The sequence below is a fragment of the Sander lucioperca genome, chromosome 3 (genome assembly GCF_008315115.2).
Source record: "Sander lucioperca isolate FBNREF2018 chromosome 3, SLUC_FBN_1.2, whole genome shotgun sequence".
In the NCBI taxonomy this organism is placed as follows: Eukaryota; Metazoa; Chordata; class Actinopteri; order Perciformes; family Percidae; genus Sander; species Sander lucioperca.
Genome location: NC_050175.1, coordinates 8,072,436 through 8,093,867, shown reverse-complemented (window position 1 = coordinate 8,093,867; position 21,432 = coordinate 8,072,436). Strand labels below are relative to the sequence as shown.

Sequence of the window (21,432 nt, the reverse complement as noted above, 5' to 3'; positions counted from 1 at the left end):
CGCTGTAGCTCTCTTCTAATGTAGCTTAAACACACATACAGCAGCAGTGCTGCAGGGCCGGCGCGCGCGCGCACACACACACACACACACACACACACACACACACACACACACACAAAACCTGGAAAAAAACTAAAGAATAGAAGTTGATAAATCTAATGTGACACAATAACTGTATTAGGAACAATCAGTACATTTAAAAGGCCTTGGCATTAAGGTGCAGTCTGGCTGTACTGAAATTCAGGAATATTTGCTTCGCAGATTTGAACCATAGACATATATAAAATGGACCAACAGATCCCGTTGCTCTGGACGGAGACCAGTGAAGGATAGAGCAGAGACGGAGAGTGTAGGTATATGTAAGGAGATAACATGGGCACAGGCTAATTATTGCTAACTAAAATACTAATTAACATTAGTAATTAAACTTAATGTAAGTCGAAACTGCCTGCGAGCTTCTCCTGTACTATACGGTAATTCCTCTACTATGCGACAGTAAGTCGCGTGGTTATGACCTAATCGTTAGCCTATTTTTACAAAAACGTATACTACGGAGCCATAACGTGAGATACAAGGTAATGGAGCCTTTTATACATTGTCGTGTTTATTTAGAAATAAACAATCGACAAATAAAGTCTTTAAATGCTCCAGATGTAAAGTTATTCGCTATCAAAGTGGCGCCAAAATGAATGGCAGTCAATGGAATGCTAACGGGAGGTGATGGCTTGTTAGCATCAAAATGGCGCCATAGGAGCTACGCGTTCTGCGGAGAGGCTTACCCCCTTGATTTGAACACAAATACTGTCTTGGACATGTTTACTTCTAAAGAAAAACAACAACATGGAGGAGGCTTGACTCGTAGCACTGACACAGGTAACTAACCCCTGGCACCACGCATGCTGAATTAGGCATGGGAAATAAACTTAATTTATCAAATTAGTGAAATTATCAATCTCTTTCTGACCTAAATATATGGTTTTTATGACAAGAATTGTCTCCATTTTTATATAATTTCACTGAGAACAGCTGTAGCAACCAACGACAAGAAACCAGGAATCCAACCAACCAGCTCACAGTCCAGTCAGGAAGTCCAGAATTGTTAACTAGTCAGAAGTGAGCTAACATGAGAAAAGAGATGGTGCACACTGTTGTATTACAAAAATAGATATTATGACATTTATCGTCATTGACATGAATGAGACATGATTTATTGTTAGAGATTTTGAAACAGTTTTTCCAGCCATTTGCTGAACGTCCTCCAGTTGAAATATTATAATTTTGTAAGTAAAGTGCTCATCAATGTTACTCCAGAAACTGGCCAACAAAAGTACAATATTCTCTTTAGACAGGGTGTAACATAATATAAACAAAAACAAGCCATCCTGGAGGGATGTATCATTTGTACTGGGAATATGCAGGGAGTGTTTTAGGCTGTAGAGCTTAAATAACTGTCCCATTTTCATTTAATGTACCCATATCAAAGCCGCCCCACTGGCTGAAGTCGATTGTTCCTGGTTTTGAGTGGCAGTAGATCCAGAGAGCGCAGCACATTCTGGGATCTCAGGGTTAAAGGCTCATGACGAACCATACGGTGTCCTCTGACCTGTCACTTTCTGCCTTTCTCTGGTCGCACCTTCGCCTGTCCAATCTCCCTCGCTAACAGATCTGTCTCTATAGGTGGGGTCATTCTGGCTGTCAATCTGTGTGTGTGTGTGCTTGTGTGTGTGACCTCTCCCTCGTGTCCCAAGGAGCCACTAAATTGGAAGGGATCAGGGTCAGTGGCAGGGATGGGATCAGACTGACACACACACACACACACACACACACACACACACACACACACACACAGTAAGAAAATAGTTTTGTCTTATTATTTTGACTACAATTGTTTAAAATCACATTTAAAAATACGCGTTACACATTTTGCTCGTCTTTGGTTTTGCCTTTTTTGTTCAGATTAGGGGTGCACGATATTGAAAACAATGTGATATTGCGATATCGATAATGAATATTGCGATATCGATATTAATTTCGATATTTTTAAACATATGTAAAATTACCAAAGTTATGGGAAAACGCATCAAATTAGATTTATAACAAATAAAACAAGTTTTCTTACAACACAAGGTTTATTTCAACTGACAGTCATATTGGACTGGTCCAACATGTCTACAGAACAGGACATGTCCTACTGCTTGGACAGTATAAAATAAATAAAGAGCATGTCTACAGAACAGGACATGTCCTACTGCTTGGACAGTATAAAATAAATAAATAAAGAGCATGTCTACAGAACAGGACATGTCCTACTGCTTGGACAGTATAAAATAAATAAATAAAGAGCATGTCTACAGAACAGGACATGTCCTACTGCTTGGACAGTATAAAATAAATAAATGAAGAGCATGTCTACAGAACAGGACATGTCCTACTGCTTGGACAGTATAAAATAAATAAATAAAGAGCATGTCTACAGAACAGGACATGTCTACTGGTTGGACAGTATAAAATAAATAAATAAAGAGCATGTCTACAGAACAGGACATGTTGTACTGGTTGTATATACACTACAGTATAAAAAACAATGCAATGCACATCTGTTGGCTTAAAGCCAAAGTATTTCCAAGCTACCGAGGAGGAGGAATTACCCATTACCATTCATTTTCAATGGGAGTGGCCGTTTGGCCACGAGAGACTGCCAATCAGAGTGAAGGCAGCATGAGGGCAGCGTGACGTATGTCAGTAGCTCAAATCGAAGAAAATAATTCAAGATGGCGGACAACGCTTCAGGACATCGTATTTATGTATATATCTGATATGTTTGGCATTTAATCTCATATATTGTGTTACTTTTATCGAGAAATAAATACTTTTTAAGTAAATCAAAAAACATCGTTCTTGTGACTTAACAATACCTCTGAAGTAACTTTTAAGACGTGGTTTAAGGTAGCACCGGAGAATTTCTGTTTACTGTTGCCAAGCAACCGGGGGTAGGCTAGGCAGGTTTCCTTTCAATCTCTGTTATTTCGTCGTCTCCCAGAGCAACACTCATTTTCTTACTTTTGTGTTCTTTTTGCTCCACTCTTCGCTCTCTCTTTAGCTCCTTTCTTTTCTTTCGCTTTGTTTTATGGTTCTGCGGAGGCTCCACGCAGCTGATGTTTATACGTGCTCTGGTGTGTGGTAGAGCGAGGTAGAAGTGAGAGAGTAACGGCGATTTTCTTCGGAGCGAGTAGTGACTCTAGAGCAGGGGTCACAAACACAGGTAGCCCCCCAGGACCACATGAGTAGCCCTCAGGCCTGTTCTAAAAATGAAAATTGAATATTGACTTTATCTGTTTCCCACCTTGTTAAGTCATTGTTGATAATTATTGTGAGAAATCATTAACGTGATCAGTGTCTTCACATAGATGACTATCATTAATCATTAATAATCATATATAACTAAAGGCAAACTGAGCCTTTTTTTTTATTTCAGAAGAGCGTATCAAACTGGTAGCCCTTCCTATGACTCAGTACCCATGAAGTAGCTCTCAGTTTCAAAAAGGTTGGTGACCCCTGCTCTAGAGTCTTAGTGAGAGAAACAAAATGTCTCCCCTGCTCTTTCTGACCACGGTGGGAAATCTGGAGCAGGAGAAGTTAACCCTCTCCTTGATTTCATGTTGTTTCTGGAGAAGGAGAACCAGGAAATGAGTCGGGGGAAATACAACGCTACCAAGTGACTTGTATTTTTCGAGAGGTGCATCAAAGAGTATAGACGTAACAAGAGGAGAAACTCAATGGAACTGCAGCTCCGCCATCTTGGACTGAATGTAACCCAACGTTCTATTGAGTTTCTCCTCTTGTTGCTTCTATACTCTTTGGGTACATGTCGGGCGGGATGCAACAAAATATCGCGTAATTATCGCGAGACTTTCAGTATAATATCGTGCAACGTGATATCGCGATAACGATATTGAGGTGATATATTGTGCATCCCTAGTTCGGATTTGTGCAAATTAGAGTTACTGTACATCCCAAAATGTAATTTTGATTGCGAAAAGGTTCACAATAGAATTCCAAGCAGCATATGAGGTCAAACCGAAATCACCAGGATTAAGCCAAGCCGATAGTGAGGCAAAAAGTGCAAGGACAGTGCCCAAACTCAACTGCTGTCCGCAAGTCTCCCCTCTGTGCCCATCTTTCAGGCCAGCCATACGGGAGACATGTTGTCTTTAAAACAGCTGTGTGTCGGGTTGAGGTGAGCTGCTGAGCCTCCCCCTCAGCTGTTTGTTACCCCACCTCTGAGTATTGCTCTGATTAAAACGCTGAGACATTTCCATGTTCAAGTTTTCTAAAAAAAAAAAAAAAAAGACCCAACTTACAGACATTCATTTAAAAAATACAATTTTATGTTTCAGAGTAAAAGCTTCCATTCTCCCTCACGTTTGTGGCTTTTCTTAAGTGCATTTAATGAACCTACTTGGATAGTACTGCAATGTTTTGCTGCTTGTGTTGACAGGTGTACAATTTCACACACCCAGTGGGAAATACAGGAAAACCAATTCAATCATCCCAACTTGTTACTTGTAATAACTACAGGGCTGGCATGAGCAGTTTCTCCCTGCTGACAGATGACATTTTGAGTAAAGTAGTAAAGTGTAGTAAGTAGTTTCACACTGCGCAGCATCATCTCAACTATTCAAAGGCAGGGGAAACTGCCTTTACTGAGTAATAAAACACAAATCATATACATATACACTGTATGTGGAGAATTCTATCAATAGTATAAATGTTGCAAGATTTGCAGAGAAAAACTTTAATGCCATTTTTGGGGTTTGAAACTAGAGTTAGACAACTTTCCTACTTTGGAAATGTAACCGCTGCTGAAAAGCTGACCTGCCAAAAATGTGATCATACCAAAGATTTTCAAGGGTTATGCTCCATTTGGTTGTGCTGCCTGTTACATAGTGGAGAAGGACAGGGAAGCTCACTTTAATGGAGTGCAGGAGGAACATGAGTCGACAGGTCTGACGTGGAATCTATTTCAGCTGATAATTAAACAGCAGCAGGCAGTGGAGATGCTGTAGTACACCTTAGTTTAGTCTTTTCACAGCTTTTTAGTGTTGGCACAGACAGTACGGTAGCTTTTCAATTTGAATTCAGCTACTGCAAGCCATGTAAAATGTGTGTTTATTAGTCTGTATTGGCTATGATGCTGGTCCACATGATGTTTTGTTAACTTGCCGCACTGAGCATTTGACTCAGGTCGGCACAAGAGGGTTTTGGAGCGCACCCAAGGTAGTCTAATCTACTGTACAAAGAATGTTCACATCGCCCATATGGTGGAATTGGTTTGGCTGTCTGTGTCACTATAGTGTTAACAAAGCAGAGCAATGCCCCCCTGACACTCCTTCCACTTCCCCATGCCACTTGGGTTGATTTTCAAATACTGTATGTGCAGAACACAAAAACAGCCTGACCGGCAGTGTTTCATCACTCTTAAAATTAAGCATTAATTCCCAAACTACATTATGGAAAAATTACATGACAATGCTTAAGAAAAATAATTTTCTGTGCAGTTTTTTTTACGTGGCATATGTCACAATTCTTTGTGCTACCTTCATTTTGTGGTGAGGAGTAGATGGGACCTACCTGAGCCACCGTCAGCCAGGTAGAGGTCTCTGGCATACAGGACAGAGTCCAACATGGACTCAAACAGCAAGAAGTAACCCTGGAAAGAGAGGCAAAACACATTATATCCCAGGTATCTTCTGGAACAAGTTTACTGAGAAAAGCAGCTGTTCATACAGCATTATCTGGTATCTTTGGCAACTCAAGGCAGGTAATAAACGAGTGCAAGGAGAAGACTACAAAACCTCTGGACAATTCAATTATTTTTTAATTCAAGATCACTGTAGTGGAAATCTGCATTAGCCATGATTGTGAATTGAGTGATGTGCCCACGTGGTCTTCTACTCAACATCCCAAGGTTTGACACTGGGTTGACCTCCTGTTCTGCTCCGGTAGATGGCACATTAACCGTGGTATTATTCCATTAATGCTGAAATTGAGTTTTGTCCACATCTTGTTGGCTTCGACCTGAGTGGCAGGTACTGCTGACAAATGGCTTTTTCAACCTCCTACCCCTCCAACCAGCCGATCAACCAATCAGATAAGCCCAAGGTGCAACGCTGGCCCTTTCGTTATGGTATTTATGTGCACCACATTTGGGCGGTTTCAAACATATGGGAGGGCATACGTCCATCTGGGACAAGGAGGTGAAGCAAAATCACTACATGCACATTTTACTGTAACTGATGGCCAATATCAGTCATTTCAAAGCACTGAGGAACACACTGACTGGCTCCTTCAGGAACAAAAACACACATCAATGCTTGCAGATGTGTTTTACGATCAAAACAAGAGCACAAGGAAAAGAATGTTGAAAGTAAAACCCCTAGATATTTGGTTCCTATGGTTTTCCATCACAATGATAAATTTGTCCGCATGTTAACTGAAGATCTATGAAGCCTTACGTGCCTTGATATGGATTTCTGGTGCAGTTCTGATGGGCTATCTGATACCGACATTCATTCTGGAATAAATCACATTCGTGTTTGATCATCAGTTTACCCATGACCTGACAATGTTCGTTATTCTGTAATTTGTAAAGATTTACAGGTCCAGCGTGTAGAACAGAGGAGGTGCACGAGGGTGGAAAAGAAAGGGCTCATGGGAAAATATATACATAAAATAATATCACAAGCTGGATTCTATTTTCATAGCTCAGAAACATTGGTTCGATCGGTTATAATAACGTACCCACCAAACATCTCAGAACATGGCAACATCTCTAAAATTAGGTCCAAAAGGGGAAACAAATATAGCAGTCAAATCATCACACGGGTTGTAAACAAGCTGACAGTTTAGCAAGATTATCTAAACCACTTTATTCGGAGTACAACAATAATGTTGTTAATAATCCCCCAGTGCACAGGAAAAATGCATAACTACATCATTGGTCAAAGTTGATCCAGGAAGTTGGTCTTTAAGCTGTGCTGGATGTTTACAATGAACAGTTTGGGTTATCATTTTAAAATTCCTTCGTTTTCTCTTCCAGTTAAGTTTGATTTACCTGTTGTCTTGTTTACAACCTGCCAGATCCTCTGACTGCTACGGTTTGTAGCCGTGTTGCATTTACAGCTCGTAATGCCGCCACGTTTCAAGATCTTGGCAATACTTTGTAAGTACAATTTATATTTATAACCTATGGAATCAATGGCCTCAGCTATGGAAATAAAGCCCAAGTTATAATACACCAAAGTAATGAGCAAAAGTTAAACAAAGTCTAACATGGCCTTAAGACTATATGCTAGATTTTAATAAGCATTTAATAACTGGTTTGAGCATTGTGGAACAATAATAGAAGTGAGAATGTTTTGTTAATACACTGGCCTTTATCAGGGCCAACAGAAGTACTGAATAAAGTAAAATGTACAACTTTTTAACCAAAATGTCTCATTACAGAGCAAGCAGTCAACATGATAACAAAGAGCTTTAATTTCTGGGAAGTTTAATATTTGGAAAATTGCTCACTACCACTATATTGCAACACTGGACCCATCCAGGCAAGATGTAAGCAGCTCTACGGTGACATAATTGATGAAATTTGAAGTGTAAACTACAAAATGAGAAAACAAAATGGCCTGAGTTATGTTTAAGATTCCAATATCTCTACTTTCTCTTCAGTGGGGGGAAAGAGGGACAAGGAGAGGTGAGGGCCAGGACAAAAGATAATGCGAGGACATGAGGCGTAGGAGATGCAGTGGCCTACAGAATAGTAATTCTCTGAGATAAGAGGCCTATTATTCAAATAAAGACAACCTTTTATTGGAGAAAGAAGAGCAAAGAAAGCAGCAGACAAACAGGGGAAACAGCCCTGATTAAGATCTAATTCCAAAATCGTCACCATCTCTGTCATCGGCCTGAGCTGATAATGGTGACAGCGATGAAGCTGATACAACTGACGCATCCTCGGCGAGGCGATAAAGGGAAACATTCTCTCAGTTTATCGACAATGGACTGGTCTCGACCTAAAGTCAGGCCCTCGAATCGTCTGCTGCTGACTGTTGTGGTCCAGTCAGTGTCCTTAGCAGCCGAGCGCGTCATTTTTAAAAACCCTCACACAGAGAACACTGGCCTCGTAATTTAGATCCCAATTTCACGCGACGCTGCTTCTCTTGAAGGGAAGAGGATATGAGAGAGAGAGATGCCCGAAAGCAGAGTCACACCTTACTTTTATCGTCAACAATGCTCCAGGATTACTGCCCCCCACCCACTGCCTTCCATATCCTCCCAGCAGCATGTACAGTACCACACCCCGCTAATTTATATTTCTGCAATGTTAATTACCAAAAAAACGCAGAAACATAGACCAATGTGATGTGAGGAGGGCTGGAACTAAACCAAAGTGCTGAAGTTCCTGTCCAACTGAGTCTAATGTCTTGTCACTCCTAACGATGCCGGTAACCCTGTGCTGTGTCATCACTAAAGGTTAAATTAAGACTGAATGATGTAGCAGTTTTGGGCTGTAACAGTGTAGACGATCAGTGCACAGACAGCTAGATGTCTATGTTTCAGTCACACCTGCTGTATGGTATAACAAGGAAGGTGTAGCAAAGTTGGACTTTTAATGATACACAGGCATCCTTCAGGCCAGTCAGTGCTGATATTTTAATTACGAGAACACAGCGCTCATATTCAATAACCCTCACAGTTTCATCCAACTCAGTCCAACAGTGTCTCAGCGTTTTGATTAAAAGTTCAAGTTTTAAAATAATTCCTACCATTACTACACAGTTAGCAAAATGCTGCAGGACAGTGCGAAGATGAGTCATCCCTTCACGTTTTACCTATGCCTGACCGGTAAAGTTTGTGATTTAAGTTAACTGTATTCCACAGTTTGGACTCAGTAGTAGCACCCACATTAGCTCAATTTGTAGAATGCTTTAAATGCCGAGAGTGAATATGAAGAGTGTAAGAAGACCCACCACCAGACCAATTTACTACACGAGGGACAACAACATGAATTTTAATGTCCAATTTGCTTGAAAGGTTTTGCTTGCAGGCATAGAAGAGGTGCCAAATAACCTGAGAGTAAACACCACAAACGATATCCATCATTTAATGATGCATTGAGTCCTAAAAGAATACTCCGACATTTTAGGAACTTCGCTTATTTGCTATCTTACTGAAAGTCAGATGAGGTTAATTGAAGCAGTGTTCAAAACTGAGTTAGCAACATGTTTAGGTTAGCTTAGCACAAAGAATGGAAGCAGGGATCACTAGCTAGCAAAAGTTAAAAAATTACACCTTCAAGCATATCAATTCAAAACGTTCTTATTTGTGATACGTTAGCTAACAAACTAATCACTAATACAAAAGAGCCCGCTTGTTCAGAGGTATAAAATAGTGGTCTTTGGTGTTTTTTTGTCCCCAACGTCTCCTTCCAGGCAGCGCGGCAATGGTTATGTTTAGGGTTAAGGTTAGGGTTAGCTGCCTGGAAGGTGCTGTTGGAGGCAAAAAACACCATCGAGCTAAAATGGTGGACATCGCCACGAGTACAGAACGTCTGAGATGCTGTGTGCAGTCACTGGACCCAACTGTTTTTGGTTGGTGAATGGCTCCAATGTGCAAACTAACAATAACTCATTAAAACACAATATTTCATATTTGAATACATTTCAAATGCACACATTGTTGGAAGGCAAGCTACGCTGGCTGTTTCCTCCTGCTTCCAGTTTATTCTCTAGGCTAAACAGGTCATGAGTACCTCCGCATTGAACGCACACAGATGAAATCGATAACAACTCTTACATCTGTCAGTAAAAAAAAATGTACAAATTATTGAAGTATTCCTTAAAGGGTTAATACCGCCTGGTTTAAAAGTGTGTGTTTTTTTCCTTCAGGTGAAAACTGCACCAAGAAAAAAGAAAAAAACTTCCGCTGCCTATCTTTCTCTTTTATCTCACTTCACCTTATCTTTATTCATTTGTGTTTAGAAAAACAAGATTAAATCTCAACACCAGGCTAACTTTTTTTGTTTATACCATTTCCTCCAATCAATCTGTCTGTCTATGTGCTCAGTGACATAGACGGGCCGAGGTGTTAGTGGAGGAAGCAGCTCAGCTTTACTGTCAGCCAGCCAGGATGGTGCAGAGGATGCTCTGCAGTATAGTCACTGTGCATTTCCATAAAAGACACTAATGAAAACCTAATGAGAATGGGCTGGAGCAGCTTATACACATTAACAAAATTAGCATATAATATACATTCCCCTGAGTGGACTACCACACAACCTCACATCCACATCTACATATGCACCAATACACACACACACAAAGAAAAAATTGCAAATACACTTTTACAGCTGTGTTACTTATGTGTAGAATTGCAGCTGTAAATTGTAGCACAGCAAGCAGTTTTTTCCCACTCAACTAAAGACAGGAAAACGTTGCAGGAATAATTACAAGAGTTATCCGTGTAGAGTTTATAAAGAAAACTCAAACCTTTTAGCATCTGTGTAAAGTCAAAGGCAGTGGCAACTCTGGAAACAGCCTTTTTGGTACAAAATCTGCATCAGCAGTTTACACTTTCCTCCACCCTCTAGTACCTCCTCTCTCCTACTGCATTCAACATATAGTACGTCTTCCTCAATTACTGCAGATCATCATCACTTCCAGTCCCAGGAGGGCCAAGGCAAGATAAAGGAGACGGGTGTGCATGTATGAATGTGTGTGTTTCTGGCAGTATTTTCACGCTTCACTGAATACTGAAGGCGCCTCTTATTCAACATGCCTCTTCTATACTAGTCTATATGGTCAGGTGCTACCAAATTAGCATAAACATAACACGCATATCCGAGTAATAGATTTTGGTGTGTTAACGCTCGGTGAGTGTACATTGTGCAGGCTTCAATATCTGCCTAATTTCCATTTAAAGGCATGCAAATGAGAATCGAGATCCAAGGGGAAGATAGTGTAACAGCAAAGTAATTTGCAGTATAGCTACAAGGTTATTAGAAGCAGTGGCTCTTCTGAAATCAATGATAAGAACATTGTGTGTTTTTAGAAGACGGTACGATAATTTCCATGGCCGGTAAAACATCTCAAACTAGTACACAAAAGATTTTAAGACATTAGGAAAATGGCAAATTTTCACTTGGACGTGCTTGTATCCATTATATTTATCTTTTGTTCAATTATTTGCTACGAAATCTATATTTCCCGAATTTTATCTTGTCATACAGACATTTGCTGTGCAGCTCATGCAGTTAAGTCTTCGCCTCAATGTGCAGACTGGAAACTTTAAACCAGAGAGGGCTGTTGGTGGCTGTAATGAGGAGAGAAATTCCATCATGTCAGCAGTAGATGTAAAGACCAGATAATCTGATATTAAATACAGGCACACATCATTTGCCAACGCCTGAATATACTGTTTGGAATTTGGGAAAGGCACCTTTGCATTAAAACTCATTTGGTTTTAAGGTCAAAGTCTAAGTCAGTAGCATAAAAATAAAACAATGTCTGCCTTTGTGTGCCTTTGCGAAATAAAAAACGTTATGGCTGTGAATTGACACATACACTATAAAAATCCTAATGTACTTGTATTCGGCTGTGTACTGGTCCAAGCATTCACAAGCCGCTATTAAATTCATCATTTTGAGTGAATGTGGAGTCTATTTCTCTCCACAAAAACAATGTCAACCAAGCAGCGCAGGATTATGGGTTTGTGTTTATGAGAATGTCCGTTTGTGAGATATTTCAGGTTGTCAGGTTCATGTTCTGCATGTAGCAGTTATTCAAACCAGAGAGCAGTTATCCCTTTCCTTGTGATGTTTTGACCAGATGAGCGGAATGCAACATTGCATTTTAGATACATATAGTAGATATTATCGTATTGAATTGCATTGTGGGCCTTTATATAACACCCTGCCCATAGTAAACGCCTATATGGCCATATGCCAATGCTTCATTAGGCGCGAAGGGGGAAACCAAGAGATGCATTAAAGGTGACGTAGGTAGGATTGCGAAGATCCAGGACTTAGCCAAAAAATTTGAACATCAACAACTTCTCAGTCCCCCCCCCCGCTAAAGCCCAAAACTGTCTCCTAAGCCCCTCCCCCCACAAGGGAGAATGAATATGTGTGCATGAGCAGTGATTGACACGCAGTAATGGCGCGTTCATGCCACCTTGGAATAACAGGGACCGCCCCCGTGATTACGTTGTTTTTCCGACTACCAGTGTGCACATGGTTAGGATGGTCGGGATGCGTGTTCTTCTTCTTCTGTTATATTGGCGTTTGGCATAACAACTTGTTGCATGACTGCCACCAACTGTTGGGCGTAGCCTAGAGCATCAGGTGTGTGAAAACCTGGTGAAAACATGGAGGCCACAATAATTTGCTGCTGTTCTCTTATGCGAGCATACAAACAGCACATCGTCAGGTGTTTGCGTTATCTGCAGGACAACGAACAGAAAAGGACACGGATAAGGTGTTGTTTTTTTTTTTATGTATAGGCCTATTTATGAATCATTTGAAACATGTTATGTCTGTGTATGTTTCTCAGCAGAGGCGTTTGTCCACAATAAACAGTTTATTGTCATTGAAATATGTTCAGTGAACCAAAGTCGCCTATATCAAACGTCAGTTGTCAACAACGCGTCACCAACTGGGAAACTCGGTTAGTAAAATCTGGCCCGAGTTTCCCACCTCAGATTCCGATAGGAAGGGACGTGAATGATGACGTTTTCACTCGGAAAAACATTTTTCCGATGTCCATGAACGCACGGTTAGACACCACCCTGGCCCTGATTGGTGCATCTGAACAGGGAGTGGTGGATTTTTTCAAATCGCATTACAGGCTGGAGGTGGTGCCAGAGGAGCCAGATTTTTTTTTATAAATTACCTGCTTCATGTAGTTCTACTGGAACATAGGGTCAGTTTCAACAAATATGACTAAGTTAGTGTTATAAGTCTTACCTACTGCACCTTTAAAACAGATGGGTGATGAGGAAACGTGTCTCTGACTGGTTGTAGATAGACACATTTATGAAAATATGATTATGTCATGTGAGAGATGGATGACTGATGATTTAAAAAAAACTTAATACATCATCGCGGTAAAATTTGGATTTCAGCAAGACCAGGTGCAAAGCAAGGACTCTGTGCTTTGTGTTGTTTTTTTATAAAAATGTATAATAAGCAGCTCATTTGCATTTTCTTCCTAATTTTACAACATGGCTGCCCTGTTTCATCTAACCAGAAGATGTTTTGAGCAGAGCTTGCTGCATGAGGACATAATTTACCATTAACAACAGTGGTCAGTATGTTTTTGCGGTAGCAAACAATAACTTTAAGGTGTGTGTTTAAATTTTACAAAAATACCCAGGATTTTTTTTGTCACCTTATACTGTACATATCAAACTGCCTGGTCTACACCACAGCAACAAAAACCTGCCAAATAACAAATGGGATGGGTTAGATGCATCAGTGGTTTTGGTACACAGGCAGCTGGCTAAAAAAACACTTCCTAAAACTCTAAAGGCCCGGACACACAGAGCCGATAATCGGCCGTTGGACAGTCTGGCGAGGTCAGTGACTCGAGTCTGTTCGGTGTGTTCCGTGCTGTCGTCCGTCCGAGGGGCCGTCGGCCTTCATTTTGGCCGATTTGACATGTATAATCGGCGGGGCGGGCACTGCCGGCAGTCGGACTCAAATGACCCATCTGATTGGTAGAGTGCTTACCTGGAAACGGGGAGCGGAATGAGCGTGACTAGAGTCTCTCAAAATCTGACGAAAATCTTTTAAACTGACCTTTGTTGATCTGAAATGAAGACAGATTCAGAAACTGCACGGCCTATTTCTCGCTTCAAATGTTTTCAGAAACACGTTTCGGTGAACTATTTTAGTAAAATATGAGATTGTATTCTGAACAAGCTGCCACGACAGTCTGGCTTTGAATTTCCGGAGAAACAAAACCCACGTGATGCGTTCGTCCAATCAGCTGCCGGTTTTCATTTTTGGGTGACAACACAGATTAGCGCCGCCTGCTGTTATGGAGACGTATTACGTCTCGTCGCTTTGGTGTGTTCCGAGGCACTTTTTTTTTAAACCAATCTGGAGCCCAACTGCCTTTTCTGCCGACGTTTGGCCGTCGGCTCTGTGTGTCTTGGCCTTAAGAGTGTGAGTTGTGGTGTGTGTGTGTGTGTGTGTGTGTGTGTGTGTGTGTGTGTGTGTGTGTGTGTGTGTGTGTGTGTGTGTGTGTTTGACTGACAGTCAGTCAGACTGAAGGACAGGATGACTGATGACTACCACCCTCTTCTTGGGCAGGTGAGTCTCCCAGAACTGATAATGAAGGTAAAGCGGAAGGGCTGCCATTAATTTGACTTCACACCTCTACCGCACACAATGATTTGGACTTGGACTTGTGTGTTTGTGTGTGTGTGTGTGTGTGTGTGTGTGTGTGTGTGTGTGTGTGTGTGTGTGTGTGTGTGTGTGTGTGTGTGTGTGTGTGTCAGTGATACTTGTTTGGTAGTCAAACTATGTTCACTTCAAGGTAAAATATCAGGTGTGGGCACAAAGAAATCCTCTGCAGCAGAGAAGTTGAACAGGGCTTTCTCACACTTTCCTTGATCAGGGTTCCTTTCACATTTTAATGAAACAGACTCACTGTTGCTGAAGACCAACTGGGCATTCTGGGAGAGTTTTTCACCAAGGTGACTTACCACATACCTCAATAAGCTCAGGGACACCGGCATTCGCCTCTGTACACAAACTGTTATCAAGAAGACAATAGAGTATGTGATGCAGGTTCCACAACCACAGTAAAAGACTACATGTTTTTTTCAAGGAAAAGTCAACACTTAGTTTCTATCATAGCTTTCTGTATCATCAGCTTGTATGTATGTATAATGAAGAATTGTAGGCAATTTCACACTTGGACCAAATACTTAGTTCCAGATCCAGGTTTGTTTCTTCAGTTGATTGGCAGGGGGACATGTATGGTCTACTGTAGCATTTTTCTCAAGTCTACAAGGAAAGGACGGGAAATGGCAACTACGAAAAGACACCAAGCTGGTACTACTTGCAGGTTTGATAGACATCAGAAATGGAGAAAACAATCAAAACGTGGCCATGACTGCTCCAGCCCAATATATCATGTTGCCCAAGACATTTCTCAATATGGACCAAAAAGAAAGGTTGGGAGGACTCATACTAGGGCAGAGTTTTTTTTTGTATGTGGTATGTAGACAATCTAAGTCATTTTGTGTAGTCTGTCTTCTTATGCTTGGGATATAACTTAAAGGAGAATGCCGGTCGATTTCAACACGTAGCTCTGTTGTTTGTGGTCCGGGAGTGCTGTCAGTAGCGAGAAAAACGAAAATAATCGGTGTTGCCTACACCGAGTTATGCTACTGCTAGCTTTCGCACCCATGCGGCTGAAACAGGGCAGGTTTTAAACGTGCTTTTAGCCTCTTAACATGTTCGAAATGTCATTACGCCTACCCATGTGAACTGATTCCTTCCAAGTGAACACAGTGAATATGACTGCAGTAGATGTGAAAGAAATGCATAAGGTTCAGATTCTAACATTCAGATGACATAAGACTAACTTTCTCTATACACAGCATGTCTCCTGGCTGCATTTACAGTTATTTATTATTTTTTTTAGAAATTGAGGTTTTCTCTTTTCTGATTTCTCCCTAAACAATAGCTAACAAAACCTGTGAAAAGTAAAGAACTGGTATTCTAAGGCAGAGATCTTCAACAGGCGGTCCTGGACCCATAGGGGGTCCTTAGAGTTGCTGCAGGGGGGGCCACCAAATTATTGTTGATTTGTAAGTGTAACATAAATCTATCCTATTTTTAGCAGATTTAAATCAACCTATTTGTGAAAAAAAAAAAAAATAAACATTGATAGGCTTACTGCCCCATAAGGTAGTCTCTAAGGCAGTGTTTCTCAAATTGGGGTACGCGAGATTTTTGCAAAATGCTAATTTAAAATATGTCATGCATAATTCCTAAGGTAATTATACTATAATAAAGAATGAATGTAGCGATGGATTCTAAACATTCAAAATGTAGCATTTAAATGTTTTTTAGTTACAAGGTCGTTGTTTAGTAAATCTATCGCTGCCAGCGCTGTATTGTTCCTCTTTATATAGACTTTTTTTTTTGCCAAAAATGTTTTGCGCTGGTCAGGGGGTACTTGGCTTAAAAAAAAAAAAACAATTCAAAAGGGGTTACATTATTTAAAAAAGGTATCCACATATACAGTCAATCCCAAAGATTCACTGTGCCACATGTATGTTTAGTAAAACATCATGCCAACAATTATTTTAATATCTTAGTATTCTATGCACTAAAAAGGTATGTATAAAGGCCGCCCACACGTTATTGTAGGCCCAGTTTAATATGCAACTTAATTTTATACAATATATGTAGTAAGGGGTCCCTGATCCATCTCTCTCAGTTAAAGGGGTCCTTGGCTTAAAAAAAACATTGAAGACCCCTGCTCTAAGGGACTGGCATCAATATGGGATACAAATCGGCCACATCAAGTCATTTGACAGGTGTCAACTGAGGCCCATGGCACACACTGGATGCACCCTATAGACAGAAGTAGTCAAGGCACAATAAGATCCACAGAGTGAATGTGATACAATTACTGTGTTCCTGGACAGTTGAAAAGCAAAGCTAGAAAATAGGACAATGACGTATGCATATGAGTTAACCCAACCTTTGATGGCGCCCGTCAAGACTTTCGTAGAAAACACTGCTGAAACTTTTCTTGCTATCTAAACTTCATAGCTGCTAGATATATCAAATAGACGTCATGATGTCTACATTATTAGTTATATACACTGGGAAAATAAATTCAGTACTACAAAAAAAGACTCAGAAATCAACATGGCATCATGACTTTGCGTAAACATACACGGCACTTTCCTAAAGCCAAATGGCGTGTTATCTGTACGCATTTTGAGCTATCCACGTGTATGTCTACGCTGTATACAGCGGATGTAAACATACATACGCGTGCTATCGCGAGAATGTGTCGTGCTATCGCGAGAACGTCACACGTGTGTGAAAAAAAAAAAAAAAAAAAAAAAAGTTGGGTTTAGGGAAAGGCTTTAGTAACACTAAAAAAACGACAAAAAACGACAAAACACGACGGTGATTAACATCACACGCTTAGGAAAACAATAAACGGTTGGGTTTAGGAAAAGAACATTGGGGAAGGCTTTATTAAAAAAAAAAAAAGCAAAAACGGCATACAAATTGGTGTCATACATACGCCACTTTGTGAAATCAGGCTGCAGAAATGCAAAGTTGTGTCCATGTCAACGCATTGGACTTTTCCATTAAATGCCAAGGACAAGTAAAGTTATTGTCTTGTTTGGGTTTTGTCAGTAGCATGTGTGTTTATTTTTAAAACACTTAACTTAAGGCTCCAATTCTTAATGCTGACTCTAGTATTATGTAAGAAAAGTTTGTTAAAGCCAACTCTCCTCTGACAGTCTACTCTCGTCCTCATTTGTGCGTCCATACTATTAAAACACGGTCAAGCTAGCAGGCCCATCACCTGTGTGATTGATCTTGGACTGACAATCTTTATTTGGCATTTGAGGGGACTCGGCTCTCCTCCTCCCCAGCAGCCCCCCACTCTCTTATCTGCACTGGACTGTTTGTCTTTCGGTGTGCTAAGAAAGAGAACCGATCAATGTTGTGAGTTATGAAATGACAGTGGTGCTGCTAAAGGCAGTCTCTCAAACACTGCCACAGCAGACAGACACTCATTTGCCCCCTTCTCCTCCTCCACCACCACTACTACCACAGAGACACCACATCCATCACCCATCTCTGTCTATTAGCCCTGTAACCACTGTCCGTCTGCTCGGTCAGCTGGACAACTCTGACGGCTGGACTTCAATTCAATTCAATTTTATTTATAGTATCAAATCATAACAAGAGTTATCTCGAGACACTTAGACACAGATAGAGTAGGTCTAGACCACACTATAATTTACAAAGCCCCAACAATTCCAATAGTTCCCCCAAGAGCAAGCATTAGCAGTGGCTATTGCGACAGTGGCGAGGAAAAACTCCCTTTTAGGAAGAAACCTCGGCAGACCCAGACTCTTGGTGGGCGGTGTCTGACGGTTGGGGTTATGACAGTACGGGATGTAGCGTGGCACAGCAGAGCATGGGTGGACGCGGTGGACGCAGCAGGACGTAGCCGGACATTAGTGATACAATCCTTTTTTTCCTCTCTCTTTTCCATAATAGCCTTAATTGTGAGGAAAATGACATATTACTTCATGATACAACTTGAAAGGTTATCTCTATAAACACTGGAGAAATAACTTAACATCACACTCCAAGCTAAGAAAAGTGAGTTTAGAGGTATTTAAATATGCCGGTGCCAGTCCTCTTTGAAAACATACATAGTTTTAACCAATTTAGAAGACAATTTAATCAGCAATATTCAAAAGGTACCTTGTGGAGTTTTTGGTCATTGGTAGCACAGTAGCACTATGAAGTAAAGTTGGTCAATTAATTGTGAATATCCCTAATAAACACTTTCAAGTTGTAGCAACAAACTGTTGATATGTTCTTATTCTTGTCATTCTAGTTATATTCTGTTTTTGAAATTATGTACTGCATTTGTTCACAGACATTTTGAAATTAATACCTTTTCAAAGCCCCAAACATGTTTCACTGAATGCCTTCCATTCAATATAGTCTACTTTCCAGGCCAGGGAACAACATTTTCAATCACAACACATGATGATAGATGATTGTAGTTTTTGTTTTAAAGGAATGATGCTTTTCTCTGCCACAGTAAGCCGGAGTCTCTCTCTCTCTCTCTCTCTCTCTCTCTCTCATTCATTTTACAAAGTTCTGATTAATAACACTGTTCAGTGACAACAAACTCACTGGACTGTTATAATATACTTTCTACCTAGACTAACTACTAGAGTGTAGCTGTGCAAAATGTTTTCAGTTTCCGCTTCCAATTGAGTTTTTTTTCCTCTCTTTTTTTATTTCACCAACCCTATACTACTACAAACCAGAGGACGAATTACAAAGCCTGCATCTTCCCTGCACAGAAAAAATGCTAATCTATTCTTAGTTACACAATTCCCTCCTGTGCATCCCTGAAATTGCTTTGACCCAATTTGGCAATTCTAAGTTGGAGGCCTTAGCAAGCCTCCAATCTGTGTTAGAGTGTGTGAGAGTGAGAGAGAGCGAGATTATATATATATATATATATATATATATATATATATATATATATATATATATATATATATATATATTAGGCCTGCAGCGACGCGTCGATGACGTCGACGCATCGACGTCAAAATTATGTCGACGTTGTATTTTTGCGTCGCTTCGCCACACACACATGTGGGAGACCAAAACATTGCAGGAAACAGCAACCTCCTCACAGAATTCCCAACAAAGCCCTGCAAAAAGCCCCATGAAAAGAAGAAGTCCTAAAAAAACAGCTCGCCCTTAATCATCGAGGGTATGGGAATACTTATAATATAGTCCCAAGTACTAACGTTAGCTAAATTAATTTCATGTTTGTGTAGTGTGTTGTGTAGCCTGCGCACTTAGGTGGTGCTAGCTAACTATCTTAGCTCTCCGTGCAGTTTGTTCGTGCTAGGTTAGTAGCTAACGTTAACGTTAGCTAGCTACTGGCGCCTAGGCAGCTGTGTTTAGCTAACGTTAGTTATCATCTAATGTTGGCTTGAATGGTAGCTAGCTTACAGCTGCAGAACACAGCTATCTATAGTAGCTAACGTTAGCTAACGTGAACGTTAGCTACTAACCTAGCACGAACAAACTGCACAGAGAGCTAAGATGCGTTGGTTAGCCTAGCACCACCAAAGTGCACAGCTGCATTAGCATGTAAACCTACAGAATAGCAGTTAAGAGAGTCAGTTTGATTATGCATCAGGTTTTATGTTGGGACTGTTATGTTGTGTTAAACAATCCAAGGAATGTCTGTACTGTGCACTGCACAGTGTTTTTCTTTTTTGCACTACAACTTGATTTTTTTGAACAAGAGAGTTATGTTGGTCTGTAAAAGAGTAAACAGGATGGCCTTTCATTTTGTATAACAGTAAAATAATTATTTTATTTTGTGTAAAGCAGAAGATGTTTTGCTGTGCAAAATTGTTTAATAAAATATATTATTAAGAATTTTTTGGTATTTATTTGAGATACATTATGGTTTTTATTAATCGAGCAACAGAAAAATAATCGTTATATTAATCGTCCAATTAGTCGTTAGATTAGTCGACTAATCGATAAAATAATCGCCCGATTAATCGTTTAATAAATAATCGTTTACCCCCAGCTCTAATATATATATATATATATATATATATATATATATATATATATTTATTTTTTTATTTTTTTGATATTATTGTTTCAACGTACCCTTTGAGGGACATGCACAGAATTTGTTTAGTATCTGCAATTACATCATAATTATCCTGTTCACTTGTATATCTGATGTATTTACTTGTTGTTGTTTATATGTTTGTTCTTATGCTTTGGCAACACAGATGTATGCCAATAAAGCAAATTGAGAGAGAGAGAGAGAGAGAGAGAGAGAGAGAGAGAGAGAGAGAGAGAGAGAGAGAGAGAGAGAGAGAATGTGTGCGTGGGCATTTTGAGCTGGGTCAGATTATACCAGTCATTAAAGCCATGTCAGGCCAAGGCATTAAACCCTGAACAAAGTCACAAAGATACAGCATTTGAATGTTGTTTTGCTTGCATTATTTGCCATATTTACAGTTGAGACAGGATGTTTGGGTATAATGCAGAGAGGAACTGTCCAAACCTTGGGACAAAATTAACCAAAGTGACTTTAAAAAAGGCATAATCCTTAAGGTTTCAGTTGTGATCGATCTGGCGACACTTGTGGTTACAGTGGTAATGACAAGTGAGGTGTAATATTACAGGTCCTAGAAATTTGTGGGACAGTACTTGAGCAGTTCTTTTGTCAAAAATACAGTAGATCAACTGGTTTATCAATTTAGAAAGCAGCCAAACAAACTCACATTGTTTTAATAAAAACGTTACTCAATAATTAGCCTTTTGATCATATTTCATGCTGCAGCTTACGGTGGCTGCTCCTTCTGGTTCCATTCCTCGCTGTAATATTAAACTGATCCACTGTCAAAGAAATAGCTAGAAATGGCCGTTACCTTGTATAGTTTACGTATTTCAGATACGTAAACCTCAGTAACACATGTGCGTTTCCTGAGACTGCTTCACAATAAGGGCCAGTTGAGTGCTTTTAATGTGAACTAGCAGTAGTAGGAAATGTTCAGTTTGCATAGCAGTACCTTAATACGGTTCTGATA

At 40.2% G+C, this 21,432-nt stretch overlaps 1 protein-coding gene across 2 annotated transcripts in view; it reads right to left on the bottom strand.

Moving 5' to 3' along the window:
* prmt3 (protein arginine methyltransferase 3) overlaps positions 1-21,432 on the bottom strand; it is a 76,071-nt gene that overhangs the window by 36,039 nt on the left and 18,600 nt on the right. For both annotated transcript variants that reach the window (XM_031323607.2, XM_031323608.2), the window contains exon 11: positions 5,632-5,710. In XM_031323607.2, the coding sequence (XP_031179467.1) occupies positions 5,632-5,710 (79 nt within the window). The remainder of the gene's footprint in view (positions 1-5,631; positions 5,711-21,432) is intronic.